Below are 19,893 nucleotides of genomic sequence, written 5' to 3'. Positions count from 1 at the left end.
TACATAGTAGGACAGGGATTTGAATCTCGGTCTCCCAGGTTCTAGTTCTGGACTGCTTTACTACTACACAACACTAGCTTTCATGGGATGAGCAAGCAGCCAAGGTTCCGTGAGTCATGCAGGTCAGGCTGCTGCCAGGCCTGGCCTGGCCTGGCCTGGCCTGATCAGTCCTTCTTCAAAGAACAAAGCAGCCCTGTAATGGCTGTTCCCTTCCAGTTTACTGACAAAAACCAAGGCTTCAACTAGCAATACTGTTTAGTAAGACAACTGAGGGCATCAGTTTCTTAAAGCTACAGGCACTCCTTTTATAATTTTGGGAGTTTTTAACACACACTTTCACACATTTTTTCCCTGCAAACTTGGGGCTTTCCCCCAAGTTTACAGACAGATCTTATCTTGTCTGTCCATGGATCTACAGATTTAGGCAGCCACATATGCCATGTTGAGAATTAGCTATATTGATGACACATCTATTAGTCTGCGCGCTCTCTCTGCAAGTGAGAATGAAAAAAAAATCAGAATCCTGCAAGTGCCAATCTTCACTAGAGAATCGTAGATTTAACAGCAGATCAAGAAGTTGCTAAGTGGTTGGAGTATGAGATGAATAGAAAGATTTTATAGCCTTTGTGAGAACCTGTGATAGCTAGAAAGGCCATTATGCCAAGCTGAAGCAAAGGACTCTTCATTATAGTAATGACTCTTTATTTCCAAATTCACTTTTACAGCAACAGTCAGTGTAAACCAGTTGTTAAAACGCACAAGTACAATATGGACAGTCACAGACAGGTAGCTAAGCTAGGATGATCATACGGAGATCTCATTCCCTTCCCACCCCCTCCCTGTTTTCCCACCCCTTGAAAAACTTTAAAGGGAATTGTGGGGTCTTCCAAACTCCATCATTGTCCCTTTTTTATACTTCCAAGTTCCAGTAACAAAGCCCATTTTTCTTAACTTCCAATCCCATGAGTTTTCATCTGTCAAGTTAACACTTTTCCCCAAACCCCTAGATATGTATATTTATATACCAAGACAAGACATCAGCCAGTCAGTTCGACATGGCCCTATATAGGGATCCTCAACGGGTTTAACCATCCGACAAAGTGATGCCTGTATTTGTCCTAAAATAAGCCATAAAGACCACCAGACTCAAAGCTGGGAAACAGTACCTACCATTTAAGGAGCTGCCTATGTTGGGCGGGGGGATCAGACTAATCAGACTGTACCTTATGTTTAATAGGTGAGGGGATGCAAGTATAATGAAAGTTGGGTGAAGGACGCAAGCCAGGGCTTTTAACATTTGAAAGATGGTTGCATGGGAGGGGGAGAATGATCTAGTAAAGATTTAGTTTTGCTACTTCATGTTAAAGAGAATGGGTTGTCCTTTTCAATTTAGGTGTATTATGCCAAGACGGAGTGATAAGGATAATAGATGTTTTTTTCCAGCCCAAACTGTATCTTCATGTATCCACTGATCAAAGTAGAAATCAGTCCCAATTCACTGGTGCTCAGAAAATCTGTACACTTCCTAACATCCCAAGGCAAATCCAAAGAAAGCCTTTAAGCACAATATCCTACAATCTTGTGAGATAACTGAAGAGTGAATGTTCTAAGAGGCCTTACTACCACCTGGACACTCTTATAATAAATGAAATAAGTTGCTGTAAAACATCATGGAAGCAATCTGCCCTGCTTCTCCTCCCATCCCTCTCTTATTTTCCCCCTTTGATCCATAAGCAAAAGGGGCACGCCTAAATAACTGCAAAAGAGAAGTTGAGTTTGGGGGTAAGATCTGTACTCATCAGTTGTCACATGAATTTAGTTTATCTGTAGTTGCCAGGTGAGCAAGACGGCATTTTGAAATAAATACTGAGAAATCTCTGAAAGTTTTTCTGACAAACTAGGTAATGAGCCTATGAACTGGTTTTTAAAAAGTGGCCTAGCAGTTCTGTGAAAGGAAAGGTTTTCCTATAACCTTGCTGGAGGAAGACCAATAAAGTACCTACCATCTCAACAATGGTGGTCCTCTTAAGAGGTGGCCTCTCCCTTAATGGTACAGCAAAGAACTTTGGCCAGGAGGGGAGAGATTCTATAGTTTCCCTGTTTCCGCAGATGAGGATAAAGCACAAGAGCAATGGGGCTTCCACATGGCAAGTTTTCCAACAGCTTCTCTGCCCCATAAGTGGCCCCCCCTCCTCTAAGCCTCTTACGCATCTGCAATTTTTGTAAAATGGCAACACTAAAACAGCATTACATAGATAAACCATTGAAACAACGGCTGTAGCAAGTTTTGATTTCTCTTTAAAAAGTCTCCAGCCCCTTTTCTTTGTGAAAATGGTCCTTATATCTCCACAAGTGAAGGAGCTAATGACTTTTTAAAATGGAAGTTGAGGATTCAGGCAACCCACTTCACCTATTGTTAAAACAGTGTATCAATATAACTATTCTGGTGCCAATTTTTTTTAAAAAAAACGAAAAGTCAGCTGGTGATATGGGGAGGAAATGGTTGCTGCAGAGTCCAGGTCACTGAAAATGACTGCCAAGTGGGGCAGAAAATCCATATTTACCCACCCACACAGCAACCATCCCAGCTTTATTACAATCCTTCCCAAACTTTGGAGCAAAGCAGGTTTGAGAAATAACAGAGAAAAGCCGGTGAAATCCCCAGAGGTGCACAACTGTGCACCATGATGCTGTAGGGAAGCAGGGGGGGAACACTTCCTAAAAGCATTAGAACCTGCTCAGATAACCATGTGGAAATGGCCTTGAAAAGTAGGTATGTTTCTCCAGCTATCCTAGAAAGCACCCTCATGGATCTCAGTTTTGATTGATCAGCAATCCCATGTCCTATACTGTACCAGGAACAAAGCTAATGAATGGCATAGAACTGATTGGCAGTTGGAGAGAGAGAGTGGCAAAAGACTGGGTTCTGCAGTAAAAGCTGCACAGGGGAAGGAAGGAAGAGGAGAGAGCCAGTACAGCAGCAGCCATCCATCCTAGGTCAGCATTAAAGGCAATATCCCTACATTCACAGCATCAATTATATGGGAGAAACCACAAGGTAAGTGTCCCTTCAGCCTCCTAATATACTTTTGGGTGTGAACTATAGCTTCAGAGACCCAGCAGCTTTCCAGACTTTAAAATTCAGCTTGGGCTGGTGAGTACAGCAGCTGGCAGGTGCCTTTTTAAATTAAATAATAAAGTATTGCCATTACCCAGAACAATGTGCATGCAGTCAAATTACATCAAGGAAAACTCCCACTGTGCAAAGTAAGAAAGGGAATTCATCAAGCAGCTCTATGAAAACTGTCCCTTTCTGCTGTGCACAAAGCAGAGGGCAGCCCATGCCAGAGTTGTATATAATGCCTCAGGTCTTCCAGCAGGAGGTGACATTATGCACTGAAAACCGTAAGGTTGAAGGCAACTGTTAGCCTATACCCAGACAGCCATATATTACAGGAAAGTGGGAGGGAGGGGCTAAGTAATCATTACACCTAGGGGGTCTTTTTTGTCTTCATGGGGACACCCTTGCCTAGCTTCTGCCAATCTACAGCAGCAGACACCCACCTTTCTTATTCAAGATCTACATTTAAAGCAGCACAAGTTTACCAAGGAACCTTCCTTTTGTTAGGAGCAAGTAGAGAAGTATTGTCTACAGTAGGGGTCCCCAAACTGATCCTCCAGGCTGCACTCAGTAACAAGCCGTATCTTACAAAGGCCCCACTCACTTTCTGATAAGCTCAGCAGGGACCACATTGGAGAACCCTAGTCTAGACGAAGGTAACGGGAAATAGATTGTTAATAGTTTCCAAGCCATTGCTAATTCTGAAGTCCTCGGGCAAGAGATGAATGATGAGAAAAGGGGGTGGGGGAGAGGAGAGAACAAGTTAAAACAGCCCGTCAATGGAAAAAATAAGGAATGATTGGGAAGCGGAGGGTGGGGGGTGTGCAGATATAAAAGGAACAGGAAGAAAGGCCAGATTGGATTTTTCTCTTCTTATCCTCTCCACCCATTTAACGCAATCACAAGCCCTGCTTGGCCAGAGAAGCAGACACTTCGTCAGCCAACGTGGCCAGCTGTGGGGAGTCCACCATGTTGATACTTCCAGTGGAGGAGACGTTGCTAAGGCGCCGTGGGGAAGCATCTCCAGAAATGGTGGGCGACTTGTAGACAATTTCAGCTCCATGGTCAGTCTTGGCTTTGGCATTCTCGCGGAAGGTCAGCTTGTGGGATTCAATCTGGAATGAGACCAAATGGTAGATGAGGCCAAGGAATATGGCCAGAGGGATTTGGCACCACCTTGCTCCCCACCTACCCCAGCTCTAACACACCCATGGCCACATCTTAGTCAGGAGTCGGCTGACACAGCAAAGTGGTTCGCTCAGCTGCAGCTCCTCTGCTGCTCTGGCAAACTCTACTGATGACTGCGCAGCAGGAAGAAGATGCAGGCTCCCAAATGTTCCATGTGTGATCCCCACCCAGATCTGAAAAGGATCTCGCTTAGGTTGCAGTTCAACTACCATACAATGTGCGTAAACACAGACTTTTTCTTGTAAAAGTAAATACTTAAATGCTTTATCTGTCTTATTCATCTGGTGAGGCCCTACCTAGAAGCTGTATGTCCTATAAAAAAATCCCCAGCAGCCAGCAATTGATTAGATTGCCAATTGGGAGAAAAGTAAAACCCCATAGAAGCTGTGAGGACTACTTTTTCCCATAACCAGCACAAAGCACCAGCTTCTTACCCACACAAAAAGACCTCGTCTGGTGCTTCCCCTCCCCACACCCTCCAAGATCTGGGTATTCAGCTCCCCTCTTGCTCTCATAAAGCTCATGACAACAGGCAACTACTTACTGGCATCACATGGGTGCAAGTCGGGGAGTGGGCTCTCCTCGGGCATGGGGGGCTCCGTGATGGGGGAAGGAAGCCCAGCCTTATTTGGGCAGTTTTGAGCACCGTTCGTGTCTTCCTTGCCCTTCTCTCTCTGCATGTGGGTGGAGAAGGTCAGTGGGATGCAAAATAGCATCGTCAAATAAGATGACATGAAATCAAAAATTTTCAATGGGGAGGGAGGGACATATGAAACTGGAGGAAGAGCATCAGGAATACCACTACAGTGTGTAGAAGAAGCTACAGAAACTGGGAGATAGAGAGAGGAAGGGACAAAAGCCTACACAGCACTGGCGTATACTTGGAAAAATCTAAGAATAGATCTGGAATTTTAAAAAAACCTTTCCACTTACAGAATGGCCATTGAAGTCTACCAGCCAACCCACCTTGTTGGCCTGTCCAAGGGTCATTAACTTGCAGCTATAACTAGGCTAGAGTGTAAGGAATGCTTACAGCATTTATAGGTCACTGCAAGAAAACAGTCTGCTAAATCTGTAACTGTCCTGAGGATCTCCATAACACTATTTAAAAATGTGGGAGAAGTTTCTCCCAGAAGCAGGCAAGGGGGCAGTCGTCTATCAGGCCCCAGGCCTTCATGGACTGGCTGCAGCTTTCCACTTTTACACTAATTTGCCTGGTATAAGACTTGCTCATTGAGCTGAAGGCACAGAGTGATTTGGATCATGCAATTTACCCTCCTACGCCTTTGCCTTAGAATCTGTAAACCATTTCTCCTTTGCACTTAGCAATTAAGGTGAATCACATGGCATCTCTTCAGCAGCAACTTCCCCGGCGTATAAGTCTGCCAACTCCAGGTTGGGAAATTCCTGGAGATTTCAGGGCAGAGCTTGGGGAGAACAGAGTAAAACAATACAGAGTCCATTCTCCAAAGCAGCCATTTTCTCCAGGGCAACTGCTCTCTGTGCATGGGGATCACTTGTAATTCCAGGAGAACTCCAGGCAAGGTTGGTAACTGGAAGAAAGAGGACTGGAAGGGGCATTGTAGGTCACTGAGAACTGCCTCCTGCTCATTGCAGAAAATCCAGTGCTAGAGCACCCCCAACCAACAGCTGTTTAAGCCCCAATAAAGGATGCCCCCCACCCTTCCCTGGCCAGTAATTAGCATCATTTTCAGACCACTTTGTTAAGGAAGTTTCTTCTAATGTTCATCTGACATCCACCCTCTTATAGCAAGCTCCTTAGATCTAGAGTATTTTGTGGAGGAGGCCAGAGCAAGTCTTCACCCTGTTCCTTGGAGCAGGTATCTGAAGAGGGTAATAACGTTCTCTCTTCTCCAGGCTAAACATATACCCAGTTCCTTCAACCTTCTACTTGTATGCCTCACATTCAGACCACTAACCATCTGAATCACTTTCAGTCTGTTTGTCTCTTCTTTGAAGAACAGCACTCTAACCTGGAAACAGGACTCCAGATCACGTCTGACTCACACTGAGTAGAGTGGAACTATTCTAGATGCCTGACAGTACAGCCGCACCACGTTCACCAATATGAAAATGTTCCAAAGTTTCAACTTCCCTCAGGAAAGAAAGCCATTTCCTATTTTCACCTACATTAAACTATCCATCCCTATGCATTTCACCATCCTCCTCTTTCATCTGCCCCTTTTCACTTGTTCCTACTCTCTATGCCTGTAACGCATGACCATTTGTGGAAGTCCAAAGTCATGTTTATGTCTGCACCTGCTCACAGGGTTTCTGTCTTCCTCAGGAAATGCAGAGAAGAGGCTTCCCATAATGGTCCAGGAAATGCAAAGCGGAAAAAGAAGGAATGAAGAGAGATGAAAAATGGTCAGAAGAATGTTCAGGGCCAGAAGACGTGTGAATGGCAGTGAGAGAAGGATCAGGAAGCAGAGAAGTTCTCCCATCAGAAGCCAGTGCACTTACTGGAAGGAGCCAATGAGAGCTAGAGAGTTTCCCAAGGTTATTACAATGAGATGCGTCTGAGAGGAAAGAGCTGAAATGCGCGTGAGAAGAGCCTCCCTCCCCGAGGCAGGCACAACAGATGAGGCAAATACAGACACAGAAAAAGAACTGCTGGCATCCCCAGATCACCCCCCTCCCTTCCCCTCCCCCCCCATTAAAAACAGAAAGGGGTTTCAAAACTGATTGTGCCAATGCACAGAGCTCTATACTGAAAAAAGAAAGATGCAGTTGCAGTTGGGACTGTTCTTGTGTGCAGTTCGGACTGTTCTTTCGCAGCAGCTTGAGGTTTTTTGTATCACGGAGATAAATGCAGCTAGCATTTCCACATCAAGCCATGAGTCATGGCAGAATTCCAGTGCCCAGCTAGCAGTACTAATATGAAACAAGATGATTCAGGAGACTGATCCTGCCCGGTGCTCCATAAGCAAGCCTGATCCAAAGACTGGGCTTATGTGCACAGCTTACTTTTAAGCACAGACCAGGACCTCCCTTCAAGAAGGGACATGGCAGGACATCGGTGCTGGTCCAGTGCTTTACCCATTTCCTGTGGGTTACCCTTGGCTGACTGAATGGGCTGTGCTGACCCTTCCAGCCTCCCTGCCCATTTCCGAGCAGGTCGGTGGACACTGCCTTTTTTAACAAGGCTTTTTAAATATTGGCCTCTTAGTCCAATGTTGTTGGACAGGAGGAGTTTTATCTTTCCCCCATACTCATTTCAGATTGTTCAGTCTTTCAGGAGCTGGAGAGCAAGGCAGGGGCTTGATGTTTGAAATGGCTCCCAAGCATGTATAGGAAACAAAGGCCAGCTATTTGCCTTGGCTATAAAATCTCCTGTAGCAAAGGAGCAGAAAAATCACATCTCACTTCAAACATTAGAGCTCTCACCTCCTTTTGGATGCAGGCAAGAATACCTAAAAGCAAGAGCCTGCACAGGGTTTGGTGCTTCCTCTAGTTCAAGCACTGATCAAATTGTTGTATCTCCCTACTCCCTGCCCCCAACAGTTTGGACTGGCTGCCTTAAAAAAGGCTAAGTGCTCCTTGTGCATTTAAGCAATCTAAAGATCACGTGGTTCCTTCAGTTCTTTTTTAAGTTGCAGAAATGCTCTGGGGAAGGGCAGGGGCATGAAGACAGTGAAGTCCCCAGCAGCCAATCAAGACAACACACAGCTAACTTAGTTTTCCTGAGCTCAGCCTTGGAAAGGAATAAGCAGGGCTTTTTTTCAGCTGGAATGTGGTAGAACGGAGTTCCGGCACCTCTTGAAAATGGTCACATGGCTGCTGGCCCCACCCTCTGATCTCTAGACAGAGGGGAGTTTAGATTGCCCTCTGCGCCAGAGGGGAGTAAACTCTCCTGTGGCACGGAGGGCAATCTAAAACTCCCCTTTGTCTGGAGATCAGAGGACGGGGCCACCGGCCATGTGACCATTTTCACCGAGGGCCATTTAAACTTTAAAAAACTCCCCCCTTGTTCCAGCTGACCCAAAGTAATGTCATTGTGCAGTCCTGAGTTCCACCACTGAGTTCCACCACCTCTTTTCCCAGAAAAAAAGCCCTGGGAATAAGTATGGCTGACAACCACATGATTTATAGTGTGTACCTCTGTTTTTCAGGTACATCTTTATGTACCTGCAGTCGTCTCTTGGAATACATGCAAGCTTGAAGGGAATGTTTGATAGTGAAGAACAAAATCCACCCAAACAATGAAAAGTTAGAGAGGATAAGAAGCAACATATACTTCAGCCCTTTCAACAGTTAGAGCTGCTTAGAGACCAACTATACATTAAATAAAAAATATGAATTTTAACACCCAAAAAGAAAAAAAGCCAATGGGGGAGTCCATTTTGATAGAATATTTTAAGCACTTCCTACACACTACTTCTCTACTCTCAACTTCCCCCTTTGGAGGAAAAGTCAGTAACGGGGCTGTAAAATGTGACTTTGTGCATAAGATGTAGAGGAAAGCCTCTGAGCAAACAGCCTTCACTGTTAGCCACGGTTTCCAGCAGGCATTAGACAAGTTAATAGATCACACTTGCTGAGAACTGGGGTCTCTAAAAAGGGCAATAAAAGACAGTTTTTTAAAAATGCAAGATTCAAATCAGCAATGCCCCAGGAGACAGAGGAGACTTGAAAGTAAAACCACAGCTGTAGCAAAAAGCAATAAAATAATGTCTCACCTGTTACTACTTTTGGCGAGACCTTCCCCTCATTCACAAAGAACAAGAGAGATTAACTTTTACCTTTTTATTTCCTCCTCCAGGAATATGGGTGATGTTATCTAGCGACCCAATTTTCGATTGCACCTTCTCTTTGAAGTCCAGTTTTTCTGATTTCACTTCCACCTGCCCACCACCTAGGGCAGAAATCAGGGCAGGATTAACAGACATCAGCACTGTTTTCTGCAGAAAGACCCAGGTCTCCTTTTCTGTTTTGTGTAGCAGGTGATGGAGTTAACCTTGTGTACTCAACTTTGAATGAATGAATGAATGAATATTTTATTTGATGTCAAAGACCATTACTATAGCAATACATCCTTAACAGTCAATAAAATAATTAATTCCAGCATAAAAGTGTAAAAAGACATAAAAAATACATTTAACTTTTAAAGTATTTAAAGTGCCTTATACTGAATCAGACCATTGATCCATCAGAGTCTGGCTTGCTCTTAGAAGTCGCTCAAGTAGACACAAGAAGCCAGAAGCAGCCTCTTGCTCAATCTCTCAGCAGCCATTCTATCATTCCCTTTTCTTCTTTGCTTATTCCCTCTCTCATCTCCCCTTGGCTATCTCAGCATTTGCAAATATATATTTATAAAGAAAAATGCTTCTGAAACCTTCCTTAAAATGAAAATATTTGATGGGAAACAGAGATATGTCCTTTTTTAAAAAAAAGAGCAAGAGAGGTGGTCATCAGCATCACCTGGTTTATGATGAATATTGTCCAAGGAACCACATTTAGATGTCACATGGCTGAGATCCACCGGCTTGTAAACAATTTGTACCTGTGAGGACAAAATGAAGAAGCGCTCACTGTTTCTTTGAGTTTGGGTCTGAACATTTTAAAAGACTCTGCTGAGATGTGCCGAAAGTGAGACAGACAGTGAGACAGTGGAGCCCACCTGGAGCAGTTTGAAAGCCCTCTATAAGGTTAATCGACCAAGCACAGGCAAAAGGATAGTTTTCACCAGAAACTACGGAGCCTTGAAATAAATTCTCCCCCTGTAAGCCAGCATGCACAGATTCTGATTTTTAAGAAATGTTTAGGCAAGTTCAGAGTAAACAAGGACAAATATATAAAAGTGGATACCTTTTTATTAGGTATCATCCGGAGCTTCCAAATAAGTATTCTCTCTCCTATCCCCAAAAGTTAACTGTAATACTTTTAAGGGGAGAAAAATAAAATTTTTCCTTGATTCTGATATTTGTTGATCACATTATTCCAGATCTTTGCAAACTATTTATCAACTTTAGGAATTCCTTTGTATTTTCAGTGACATGCAGTTTCAATTGTGGTTATTAACAAGAAAGCAATCAGTTCCACATATTTAGATTTAACCTTTCCACTGATTAGAGGATATTTGAGTATTTCAAAAGGTAATGAGGAAGCTATCACCTGTTTTATAGCTGTAACCACTTTTATCCATAAGAATTTAAATTTTCCCTTGCAGAACCACCACGTGTAGCTGTAATTCACATTGCCCTTATATGCATTTCCACAGCATGCACAAATTCTTTCATCGCCTCTCCAGAGGATGGAAGTGGAAAAGCCACAGTAACTGAAAGGTGCTTAGGTAACAGTGGTAAAAGGGATAAAGTGTGTAATCAAATAAAAGAGGTTACAGAGGAAAAAAATGTAAAAAACAAACAAAATTAAATACCTTTTCTGATGTAAAACTTAAGGCTTATGTCCACAAAAACTGAAAGAACAGAAATAGTCAATGTGCATTGAAAAGGGGTTGCTTTTTTATGTATATATATATTCTTTTTAAAGTTGTGACAGAACAAAGGTTATCTGGAACAATGCGGGGATTATGAACATACTGTTGCAAGAATTCATTTCACCAAAAGGAAAATGAAGTCTTCATGCATGCAAGCCCAACAAGAGTGCCAGTTCTGATGAATCAAATCACTGCCTGCCCACCCCTTGTAAAATAACCCTACATATAGGGGGGGTGTATATATATATATATATATATATATATATAGATTAGAAACTTCAGTTACTGGAACGAGATATGCTGAACACCACAGATGATGCATAACATTCTTCATTATGAACACCACAGATGATGCATAACATTCTTCATTTAAAAATAATTAACATCACACACAGCAAACCATGTCACTTAATTAGTGGCATGTACATCAGGGGGAGGGGGTCAGGGAGGGGCGCTCGGCTTCCCAAACATCAAAACACAAGACATGCCCAAACTACAGATAAAAGCAAAATCTGGATTAGTAGTTACTGGGTTACAACAAACATGAGCAGCATCGTAGAAAGGAGCACAATTTGAGTAGACACAAATAAACTCTCCAAGGATGTGGGGGGGAATACTCCCTACCCACCTGTTCTGAGCAGGTTGCCCGAAGGATGTATCGTTGACAAGGCGCCTATAACTTTCTCAGTCATCAATTCGGAGAGGGCCAAACTGGGCGTTCTGAGCAGCCCGACCTGAATGTGTTTTTGGTTACTTCCCCATCTCCCAGTCATCAATCGCTCCTTTATCAGAAACTGGCCCAGCATCTCTCCCAGCTTCCCAGGAGCTGTTCGCTGGGCACGTTCCCCTCCCCTCTCACTCACTGCCTGCCTCTAGAGGGAAATGTCAAAGGTTTTCACGTGACCCTTCTCCTTCCTGCTTGGAAAGGCTAAAGTCATTTCTGGTTTCTCTCCCACTGGTTAGTTAATGGACCACTAGGCTAGGCCAGCCCCTAGGGAAAGTGCTGAGGAAAGGAACCAGCTCTGAAACTCCGTTTACTGACTCAGCCAGCCATGGAAAGGGAAGACAAAAAGGGGCCAACAAAAGCATTCCCAAGGCAGAAGCAGAAATTGGGTATCAGTTTAGGTGATCTGAACTCCAGACCAACAGGTTCACTGAGAACCGTATTCGCTAGGCTATATCAATGAGGGAAGGTCAGTTCGCCAACCACCACTATTGCCAGAAGATTACGGTCGTGTAACTTCAGAGGCCTTAACTCCAGGCACCTTTCACAAGGGTAAGGAAGCAAATGGTTTGAGCTGCATCAACAGACCTTTTTATCCAGATTATATTCAGGCAGTATTCTACCAGTCTGCTTAGCTAAACTCAGGTGATCTTCCACTGGAAGGCTGCTCACTCTCGCGGGGAGGACTGGTACAACCACCATCAATAAGGTCTCTTAAAATCAGTCTTTCCAGAAATGTAAGTTTTATGCACAGCGGGGAAAAGGGAAAGAAGAAACTGTGTACAGGATCCAGCCAGATTTATTTTAGTCACATCCAGCTCCCTTCTCACACGGCTTTGTCCATGCAAGTCCCATGATTGTCAGCACAGCCTTTTGGGGTGGTTAAGGAGGACGCTTTGTTCCTTTTTCATCAGTGGAAAAGATGTTCAGATCCGACTCCATGCTCTCTTGCCAGACTTTAAACATGTGCATAACAATAACCTATACTAAAGAAGTAACTCAAAGGAGCCTAAGAATATATACTTGGCGCCTTTAAAACTATTTTCCAATTTGTACTCCCAGTAGGACTATTGAGCTGGCTGTTTGAAGTTCAAGTCCCCTGGCACACACCATACAGCTATTCTCTCCCCTTCCAAATTTGCAGAAACCATTATATATATTCTTGCCAAAAGAGAAAATGTTAGGGTGCTAGGGATTTTTGTATCTCAAGAGATCGGGGGGGGGGGGGAAGCCCAGCTTAAATGCCAAAAGGGAACTCGAGAGACCACAGCACAGGTAGCAGACCTACTGCCTGTTTTTCTGCAACACCAGAAACAAGAAGCACAGTCAGACCCCAGACATGAAGTCAGAGGATGAGATTCACCACTTATTTAGAACATTTATGCATAACACCACCACAGAGGGTCCCTCCCCAGGTATAGGAACCTTGCTTTTATTTTTGTACTAGTTTTGCCTTTAACAAAGACAGAGGTACCCAGCAAGTCTTAGTGGCTAGTTCAGTGCTAGGAACACAGTTAAAGCTGTCATAAAACAAGGCAGAGAAAAACGACAGAGAGATGGAGATGGAGCAGCTACCTGATCTTTCTCCTTTATCCTATAGGAAGCCCTTCATGTATACGTAACTCAGGAAGGTTTATTTCACAATCGTTTGGCACTTTATATTTTAGATCTTCAACAAACAAGCATAGAAATATACTTGACTGTATTTTATTAGTCAGCCTGTCTCTGTTCTCTCTGCTAATCAGCTGCTTAAGCTCCCTGTACTCTCAGTATTTTGCCCAGAATCCATATCCAGCAGAGGAACACCCACCTGTCTGCGCCCCCTCCTAGGCAAAACAGGACAGCCAAAGGGAAAAGATCTGATCTTGTCCTCTGCAGACAAGCCACTTAGAAAGGATCGTTCATGCTGGTCGCAGCAATACTAGCGGAAAGTATTCTGTTTGCTCTTATTCTGATAGGCCTTATTCATTAGCCTGTTTTTCCTAAATTCAGTCCTAGATCTGACACTGTTTGTTCCGTGACAAACTAGATTCTCGTACAGTGAAATGTTGTGTAAAAAACCTTGTATAAGAGGAAAACAGAGAGACTGCTTCTTTTCGAAATTTATCACCAGCACAAATACAAAAGTGGAATACAAACTTAGCACACTGTTTCTGCAACAGCAACATCTATAGATAATCTGGAGGTAGAAGTGGACAGCCACGCCTTCAGTGAAATCTTGTACCTTGCTTTTGTCCCCACAGACTAAACAGCAAGAGTTCTGGAGAGATGGCCAACATTACTAATAACACTCAGAATTTCCTGACTTACAAAGTACCTACAGACCCACTAAAAACCCCTGGAGTATTCCTGCTCAAGAACAATCCATAATATAGTCCCTTTTTATTTTCTATCCAGAGCAGCAGAATTAAAAATGTTCAGGTTTCTGGTGAAGGCTCAGAAACCACTTTGGCTGGACAAATCTTCCAGTGCTCAGTAGACCGGGCTTATGTTATGTTAAAGGGGCTTGCCCTTTCTTCTTCTTTCAAGGACTATTGTTCCCTGTCCCCAGCACCTCACCCCACTGTTGGGAATGTCCCACAATTGTCTCAACTGACAGAACACCACACATAGCCACCAACATATGAGATGTTTTGGGGACAGTTATATCAACATCCAAGACAAAATGGGCACTTTTAAAAAACAAAATGAACTGATTACGGGGAACAGAATAAGGGACGAAAGTTAAGTAATTTTATGTAAATATGTAGAATTTATTCTGACCACAGGAGCTGTCTCTTTACATATTTCTTACTGCTTTGCAAAGAACACCAAGGGTATAATGTGCTCTAACATATTTATGGCTTACCCTGAGCATGGCTGTGTGTATTACATGCCCCTATATAAACCTGAAAACCTTAGATGCAATATTTCATACATGATTTGGCCCTCCAAAAATCCTACCCCATTTTTAAAAGCAAACTTCTAGCACTCCTGGCTGCCTAGGAAGCTGAGAAGCCAGAAGAACTGGACTAATCTTCCGGTGCTCAGTAGAGAGGGCTTATATGCCAAAGGGGCTTGTCTTTTCTTGTCCTCTCATGGCTATTGTCCCCATTAGACTTCCCATAATGCCTTCAACAAGACCATCTTCACCAAGTTCTCCATAACCTTTCCTTCTCTACATTCCTGTTTGCTTCCCCAGCACATGCTGAAATTCATGAATATTCATGGAAAACCCAAATAGTGGGATGTTAAGCAGACTTAACCCACACACACACCCCAAAACCAATCCACAAAATCTGGAACACAGAACCTGTCTTTTCTTGATGAGGAATCTGGATTCCACCCTGTGTTTGAAGGGAGGGGGAGCCCAGCCATGTACCTAACCACTCCAAGACTACATAGAACTTTCCATCTTTCCACTTGCTATGCACCCTGCCATAGCATGCTCCTTTTCCATCAATTAGTTAGGCCAGAAGGCATATGTACTTTTCCAGGGAGCTTGAAATCTATGTGTTAAGACAATAATGATCTTAAAGAAACCTTTGTCTCCAAATGGACACACAATCAATTCTGCTCATATATCCCCAACAATACACACACACACACACACACACACACACACACACAAAGACTGTGCTGGAGGTTTAGTCAAGCCACACCTTAATTGGAAACATACATTCACAGCACATCACCAATAGCACTCTGACTGTGCAGACAGCATTGGCGCTTCAGGGGTTAATGCACATCATGCTTCTTGTAAGTTATTTTGTTATAGTGCATTGAATGGTGTGAAAGTACTCACACTGCCTCCTCCTGGGATATGTTTGATATTATCCTTTGATCCACACCTGGATTGGACGATGCTAAAGTCCAGCTTCTTATTAAGAATCTGCACCTTCGATAGCCAGAAAAGAACGTGAGTGACAACTACTCCCATCCACAGATACAAATGCAACAGAATTCTCGACTTGACGTGGTAACTGATGTCTAAGTAAGAGAAAGTAGCAAGGGAATTCTCCCCCTTTGCAAGAATGCCAGTTCCATGATCTGAAGATGAATCAGCTTCAAATTTCAGCTCTGCAGAGGTGAACTTCTGGCAGCTGGGGCTGAAATGAACATGGGGGTGGGGAGAAGCAAGCATACACTCCACAGCGGAGGCTCCCCCATTTCTGTCATATCTAATCCTAGAGCCAAAACCTGAACTGGTTAAAACATTTCCAGGTATTGCCTATTATCATGTACCAAACATAGCCGAACTCTTGGAGACAAACTGCCACCACACAGAAATCTGTGTAAATGCCACAATTCACTCCGAAATTTTTATCAGGTTTTAAAAGGGGTGGAGGATCAAGAGTACCTTTACTCTATTTTTCAGTTATAAGCAGTCTTTCTATGTGTCAATCTGAAATAAATGATAAGCAGTACAACCCCCGCAGACATTTCAGTTAGCGTAGAATCTGATAACAGGACTACCCACAACATTACAAGGCAGATTAAAGGTACTTGTGACTATCCCCATTTCCATGAGACTTGGAAGCACAGAAACAACACGGAGCTATGAAGCATTTTAGCAAAGGCAACTAAAATGAATGACGAGGAGCGACAACTAGACAGGCACAGCACAGCACCCTCCCCAACCACCCATCCCACACTCTTTCAGGGAACAGCACAAGCAAAAAGACAGCAAAGATTTTAAAAAATGAAAGAAAAGGGGAGCCAAGTTCTTCACATTTCATTCTAGAACAGGCAGTTACTGATAAATCCAAAGGAAAGTCATCTTCGCCTGTATTTTGATATGCTTACATGTACATATATGAGACAAGAATACAGAATCATCATTGGGGGGGGGGAAATATCAAGAGAAACATTTGCATTCCATGACCCTTGTGCAACAATGTTAAGCATTCTAATTTAGGTTTCACCTTTCAGGTTGGGGAATTGTAGGTTAATTTTCACAGAACCCCATGGACAAGGAAGTGCTCCTCATTCTCACTCGTCAGCATCAGATTCATAGTACTACTTATTTCTGGACATTTCTGGTGGACAAGGATGGGGCGGTGGTCTAGGTGAAAATGATCATACAACTGGGATGCAGAATGAGCCAGCCTCGCAATGCATGACACTGAATGGAGTTGCACAGTTTCATCTTTAGTGCTCCTGTGAACCCTCACAAGAGTTTGGAATCTAACCAACGAAGATAATTGTGTTCATAAAAGTACCTTGCCTGGATACAGACGGCAAGATTTATTTTTATTTTAGCTGTATGCTTCATGGCAACTGACTGTCATTTTGAAACTTGCATTGTTTTATACAGCTTGTTTTTTAATTTTGGTTTCCTGAACAAGTAGAGCTACATCATGATGAGCAGCTGAAAGCATCAGCAGCATTCAGTACCATGATGCAGAAGATGGATGTAAAGCTCACACGCAGAAATAAAAATAATCAGCTACAGCCCTCTGGCTCATGAGGGGTTTTGGAAAGGGCTCTCAGCCGTGAACGAACAGTTCACACCTACATTACTCCAGATCTTGTAGAACTAACTTGTAAAAACAAAAGTAACATTGTGGCATGAAAACTCTTTCTTCAGACAACCCGAATAAAGCAAGAGGGAGCCTGGTGAAAGTAGGCATATAAGGAGAAAACAACTATCTGTTGTTTTCTCAAGTGCTAGAGTAGTTCTCCAACCATGATTTAGAGGCTTGTTTTCAGACATCTCCAAACAATTTCTTACAGAAGCAGTCTCAAGTGACTTTTAAGGTTTATATTTACCCTTGTTATAAAATTCTTTGGAAGATACATATTTTTGATTCACGATTCATACTGTCTGTAAACTAACCTACGTGACTAGATTATGTTTTGATGATCAGAAGGTCTGCAACTCCCCATTCAAAACCTACCATTAACAACCCCCTCTTTACTCATGATTTCTGTTGTCTCGGCAACTAACAGTGGAAGCTGGAAATGCTTAAGATTACTCCTTAGTTCAGAAAAATTGTTTTTGACATCTCAGCAAAGCTTTATAATCCCTCCTCTCATGAATCCCCAGAAAAGACTTTTAAAAACTTCATTTATACCCCACTTTTCTTCTCAATGGAGACCCAAAGTGGCTCACAACATTCCCCCAGTCTCCATTTTCGTTGGGACAGATTGTGACTACCCCCAGTCCATCAAATGGGCAGAGATATGAACCTCTGATTCATCCACTACTAGGGATGCCAACTCTGGCTTGGGAAATTTCTGGAGAGTTGGGTGTGGAGACTGGAGAGGAAGAGCAGCAGGGTATACCAGCATAAAATCCGTTCTCCAAATCAGGCATTTTCTCCAGGGGAACTAATACCTGTAGTCTGGAGATCAGTTGTAATTCTAGGAGAACTCCAGTCCCACCTGGAAAACAGCAACCCTATCCATTACGAATCCATTGTTGTGCTCATTGACAGGAACGTTGATGGCCTTTCAGCAATCAATGGAAAGAAGTTATTGATTCTGGTAACCTACACGCCATATGACTTAGGAATGTGTGGTCAAAAAGAAGCTACAAATTTACCATAAACCTAAATGCTGACATAGTAACATCCTCCAAAGAATGATCTCAGCACAGCCATTCTCCCTGTTCTGTTTGTTGTGTGTGTGTTTAAATCTTGTCTTTAAAAAAACAATGAAATGGTTTATTTTAAGGGGTGGTTTTGACTGATATTGAATGAGCTCATAATAAAAGGACTGGCATTGATTTCCAATTTTTGTACATGCAAGCCCTTTTGTCATTAGTCTTATCTAGAGCTCTATCTTGAAACATGTACAATGACAGAGGAGAAGCATTTCTCAGCACCACCTGCACAGGACCCAGCAATTGGCTCTGAAATACAGTACAGTCCTAACACATCCAGAATCAAATCAAGAACTAAAGTGGATTCTGCAGTTGTTTTAGCAATGAAAATGTTGGGCATGCATAAGCCTAGAGAGAGGGTGCGTTATTTTGGTGCATGGAGACCAACCAGCAGGGAATTCGTGTCTGTTCTACCTCCACAAGGACCTTGGCTACAGTATACCTCTGACCATGTGCAAAGTGCTCTTCCTCCATCCCACACCACACCTCCTTTCCAGGCTTTCACGTGACAGGCTTTTCAAAGAGATGTCTCCCCCATTGTAAAAACTAGGCACTCCATTCTGTCATGGAATTCTTAATGTGCCAATGCATCAAGTCAAAAGTAATACTATTAACTTAAGTTGGCAATGGGAAGACGACAGACCCTTTCACTTCCTGTAGTACCCTAGTTCTCCACCTGTGGAGTGGGCCCTCCAGGGATAGTATAAGATACCAGTGCTTGTCCGCTTGCACGGAGCTTCATGAAGAGAGAAGCAGGCAGAACCAAAGACCATTTTCCTCCCAGGAGTTCAAGCTTAGCACTGCAGACACCACATCTGTTTTGCAACCCATAAAAACTTCAGAAAGCCAGGAAACATAAGAGTAAGTCAGGCCACACCAGCCCCTCCCCTTCTTGCCTCCTTCCCTGGTTGGCTGGGGGGAAGTTTGATGGACCCTATTTCAGTGCCCTTCAAACATCAGCCATACGCCAGTCTACTAATCCTTAGGTATACATTAGCAACATATAGAGATGCAGCTATGTGCAAAGATTCTCAGACTACACATGTCAAAGAAACATCTTCCCGGAGGTGGTAGGGCCTGAAAGGAAAATATCTAGGAAAAGACACCTGAGGTACCAAAGCATGTAGTTCAAGCTGTGCCAAGTCCAAATTTGTCTTTTAGAGGTGTTTACGTAGAAATGCAAGAACTGCAACAATTTACCTTTCCACCCCCTGGCTGATGCTTCAAGTTGTCAGTGGAACCGATCTTGGACTTGATGTTCTTTAGGTCTGGCATGGGAACGGGAGTTGTTTGCAGGCGGTTCTTGGCAGAAGAAGGGGATTTGGGTGGGGTGCGAACGACTGCCACCTTTTTGGGCTCCCTGTTGGGAGGAGTTGGCAGGGAGGGTGTGCGGGAGCGGCTGCCAGGGGTCCCTGGAGAGCCAGGACTGCTGTAGCCACTTCTATCTCCAGACTTTGCCGGTTCACCTGTGATTAGAGATGAAAGCATAATGTTTAAATGAATGTTTTGTTTACAGACTCGAAACCAAATTTCCTTCTGTTCAATATGCATGAAGGAATCCACACCTCCACTGCTGTCATCATAGTAAGACTCCAGCCTGCCACATCACCCATAAAGGGCAGCTGTTGTAAGCAGGATTCAACAGCAACCAAATACTTGAGATCACATATGAACAGCACAGCAAGCACACAACCAATCTGCATATTTTCGTTGTAATGCACTCAGCAGAATTTACATATATGTCTATAAATACCAATCTAAAGCTGGCATAAATGATACATGCAGCATCTTACAATATTGTAATCTTGAAACTG

General features: G+C 43.3%; 1 protein-coding gene across 3 annotated transcripts in view; it reads right to left on the bottom strand.

Annotated features, from left to right (window-relative positions):
* Positions 1–706: 706 nt before the first annotated feature.
* MAPT (microtubule associated protein tau) overlaps positions 707–19,893 on the bottom strand; it is a 75,772-nt gene continuing 56,585 nt past the window's right edge. Inside the window, exons 10-15 of one of the 3 annotated variants that reach the window (XM_054993363.1) lie at positions 19,280–19,545; positions 15,278–15,370; positions 9,752–9,833; positions 9,073–9,185; positions 4,854–4,983; positions 4,150–4,236 (exon numbers count right to left, since the gene is read on the bottom strand). In XM_054993363.1, coding sequence (XP_054849338.1) covers positions 4,232–4,236; positions 4,854–4,983; positions 9,073–9,185; positions 9,752–9,833; positions 15,278–15,370; positions 19,280–19,545 — 689 coding nt within the window. In that variant the 3' untranslated portion in view covers positions 4,150–4,231. Of the gene's footprint in view, positions 4,237–4,853; positions 4,984–9,072; positions 9,186–9,751; positions 9,834–15,277; positions 15,371–19,279; positions 19,546–19,893 lie in introns of all 3 variants that reach the window. The other 2 variants (XM_054993365.1, XM_054993364.1) reach the window with 2 other exon arrangements.

Source organism: Eublepharis macularius, chromosome 12 (assembly GCF_028583425.1).
Source record: "Eublepharis macularius isolate TG4126 chromosome 12, MPM_Emac_v1.0, whole genome shotgun sequence".
NCBI lineage: Eukaryota > Metazoa > Chordata > Lepidosauria > Squamata > Eublepharidae > Eublepharis > Eublepharis macularius.
Note: the sequence above shows the minus strand (reverse complement) of the source record. Positions and strands in the feature narration are given on the sequence as shown.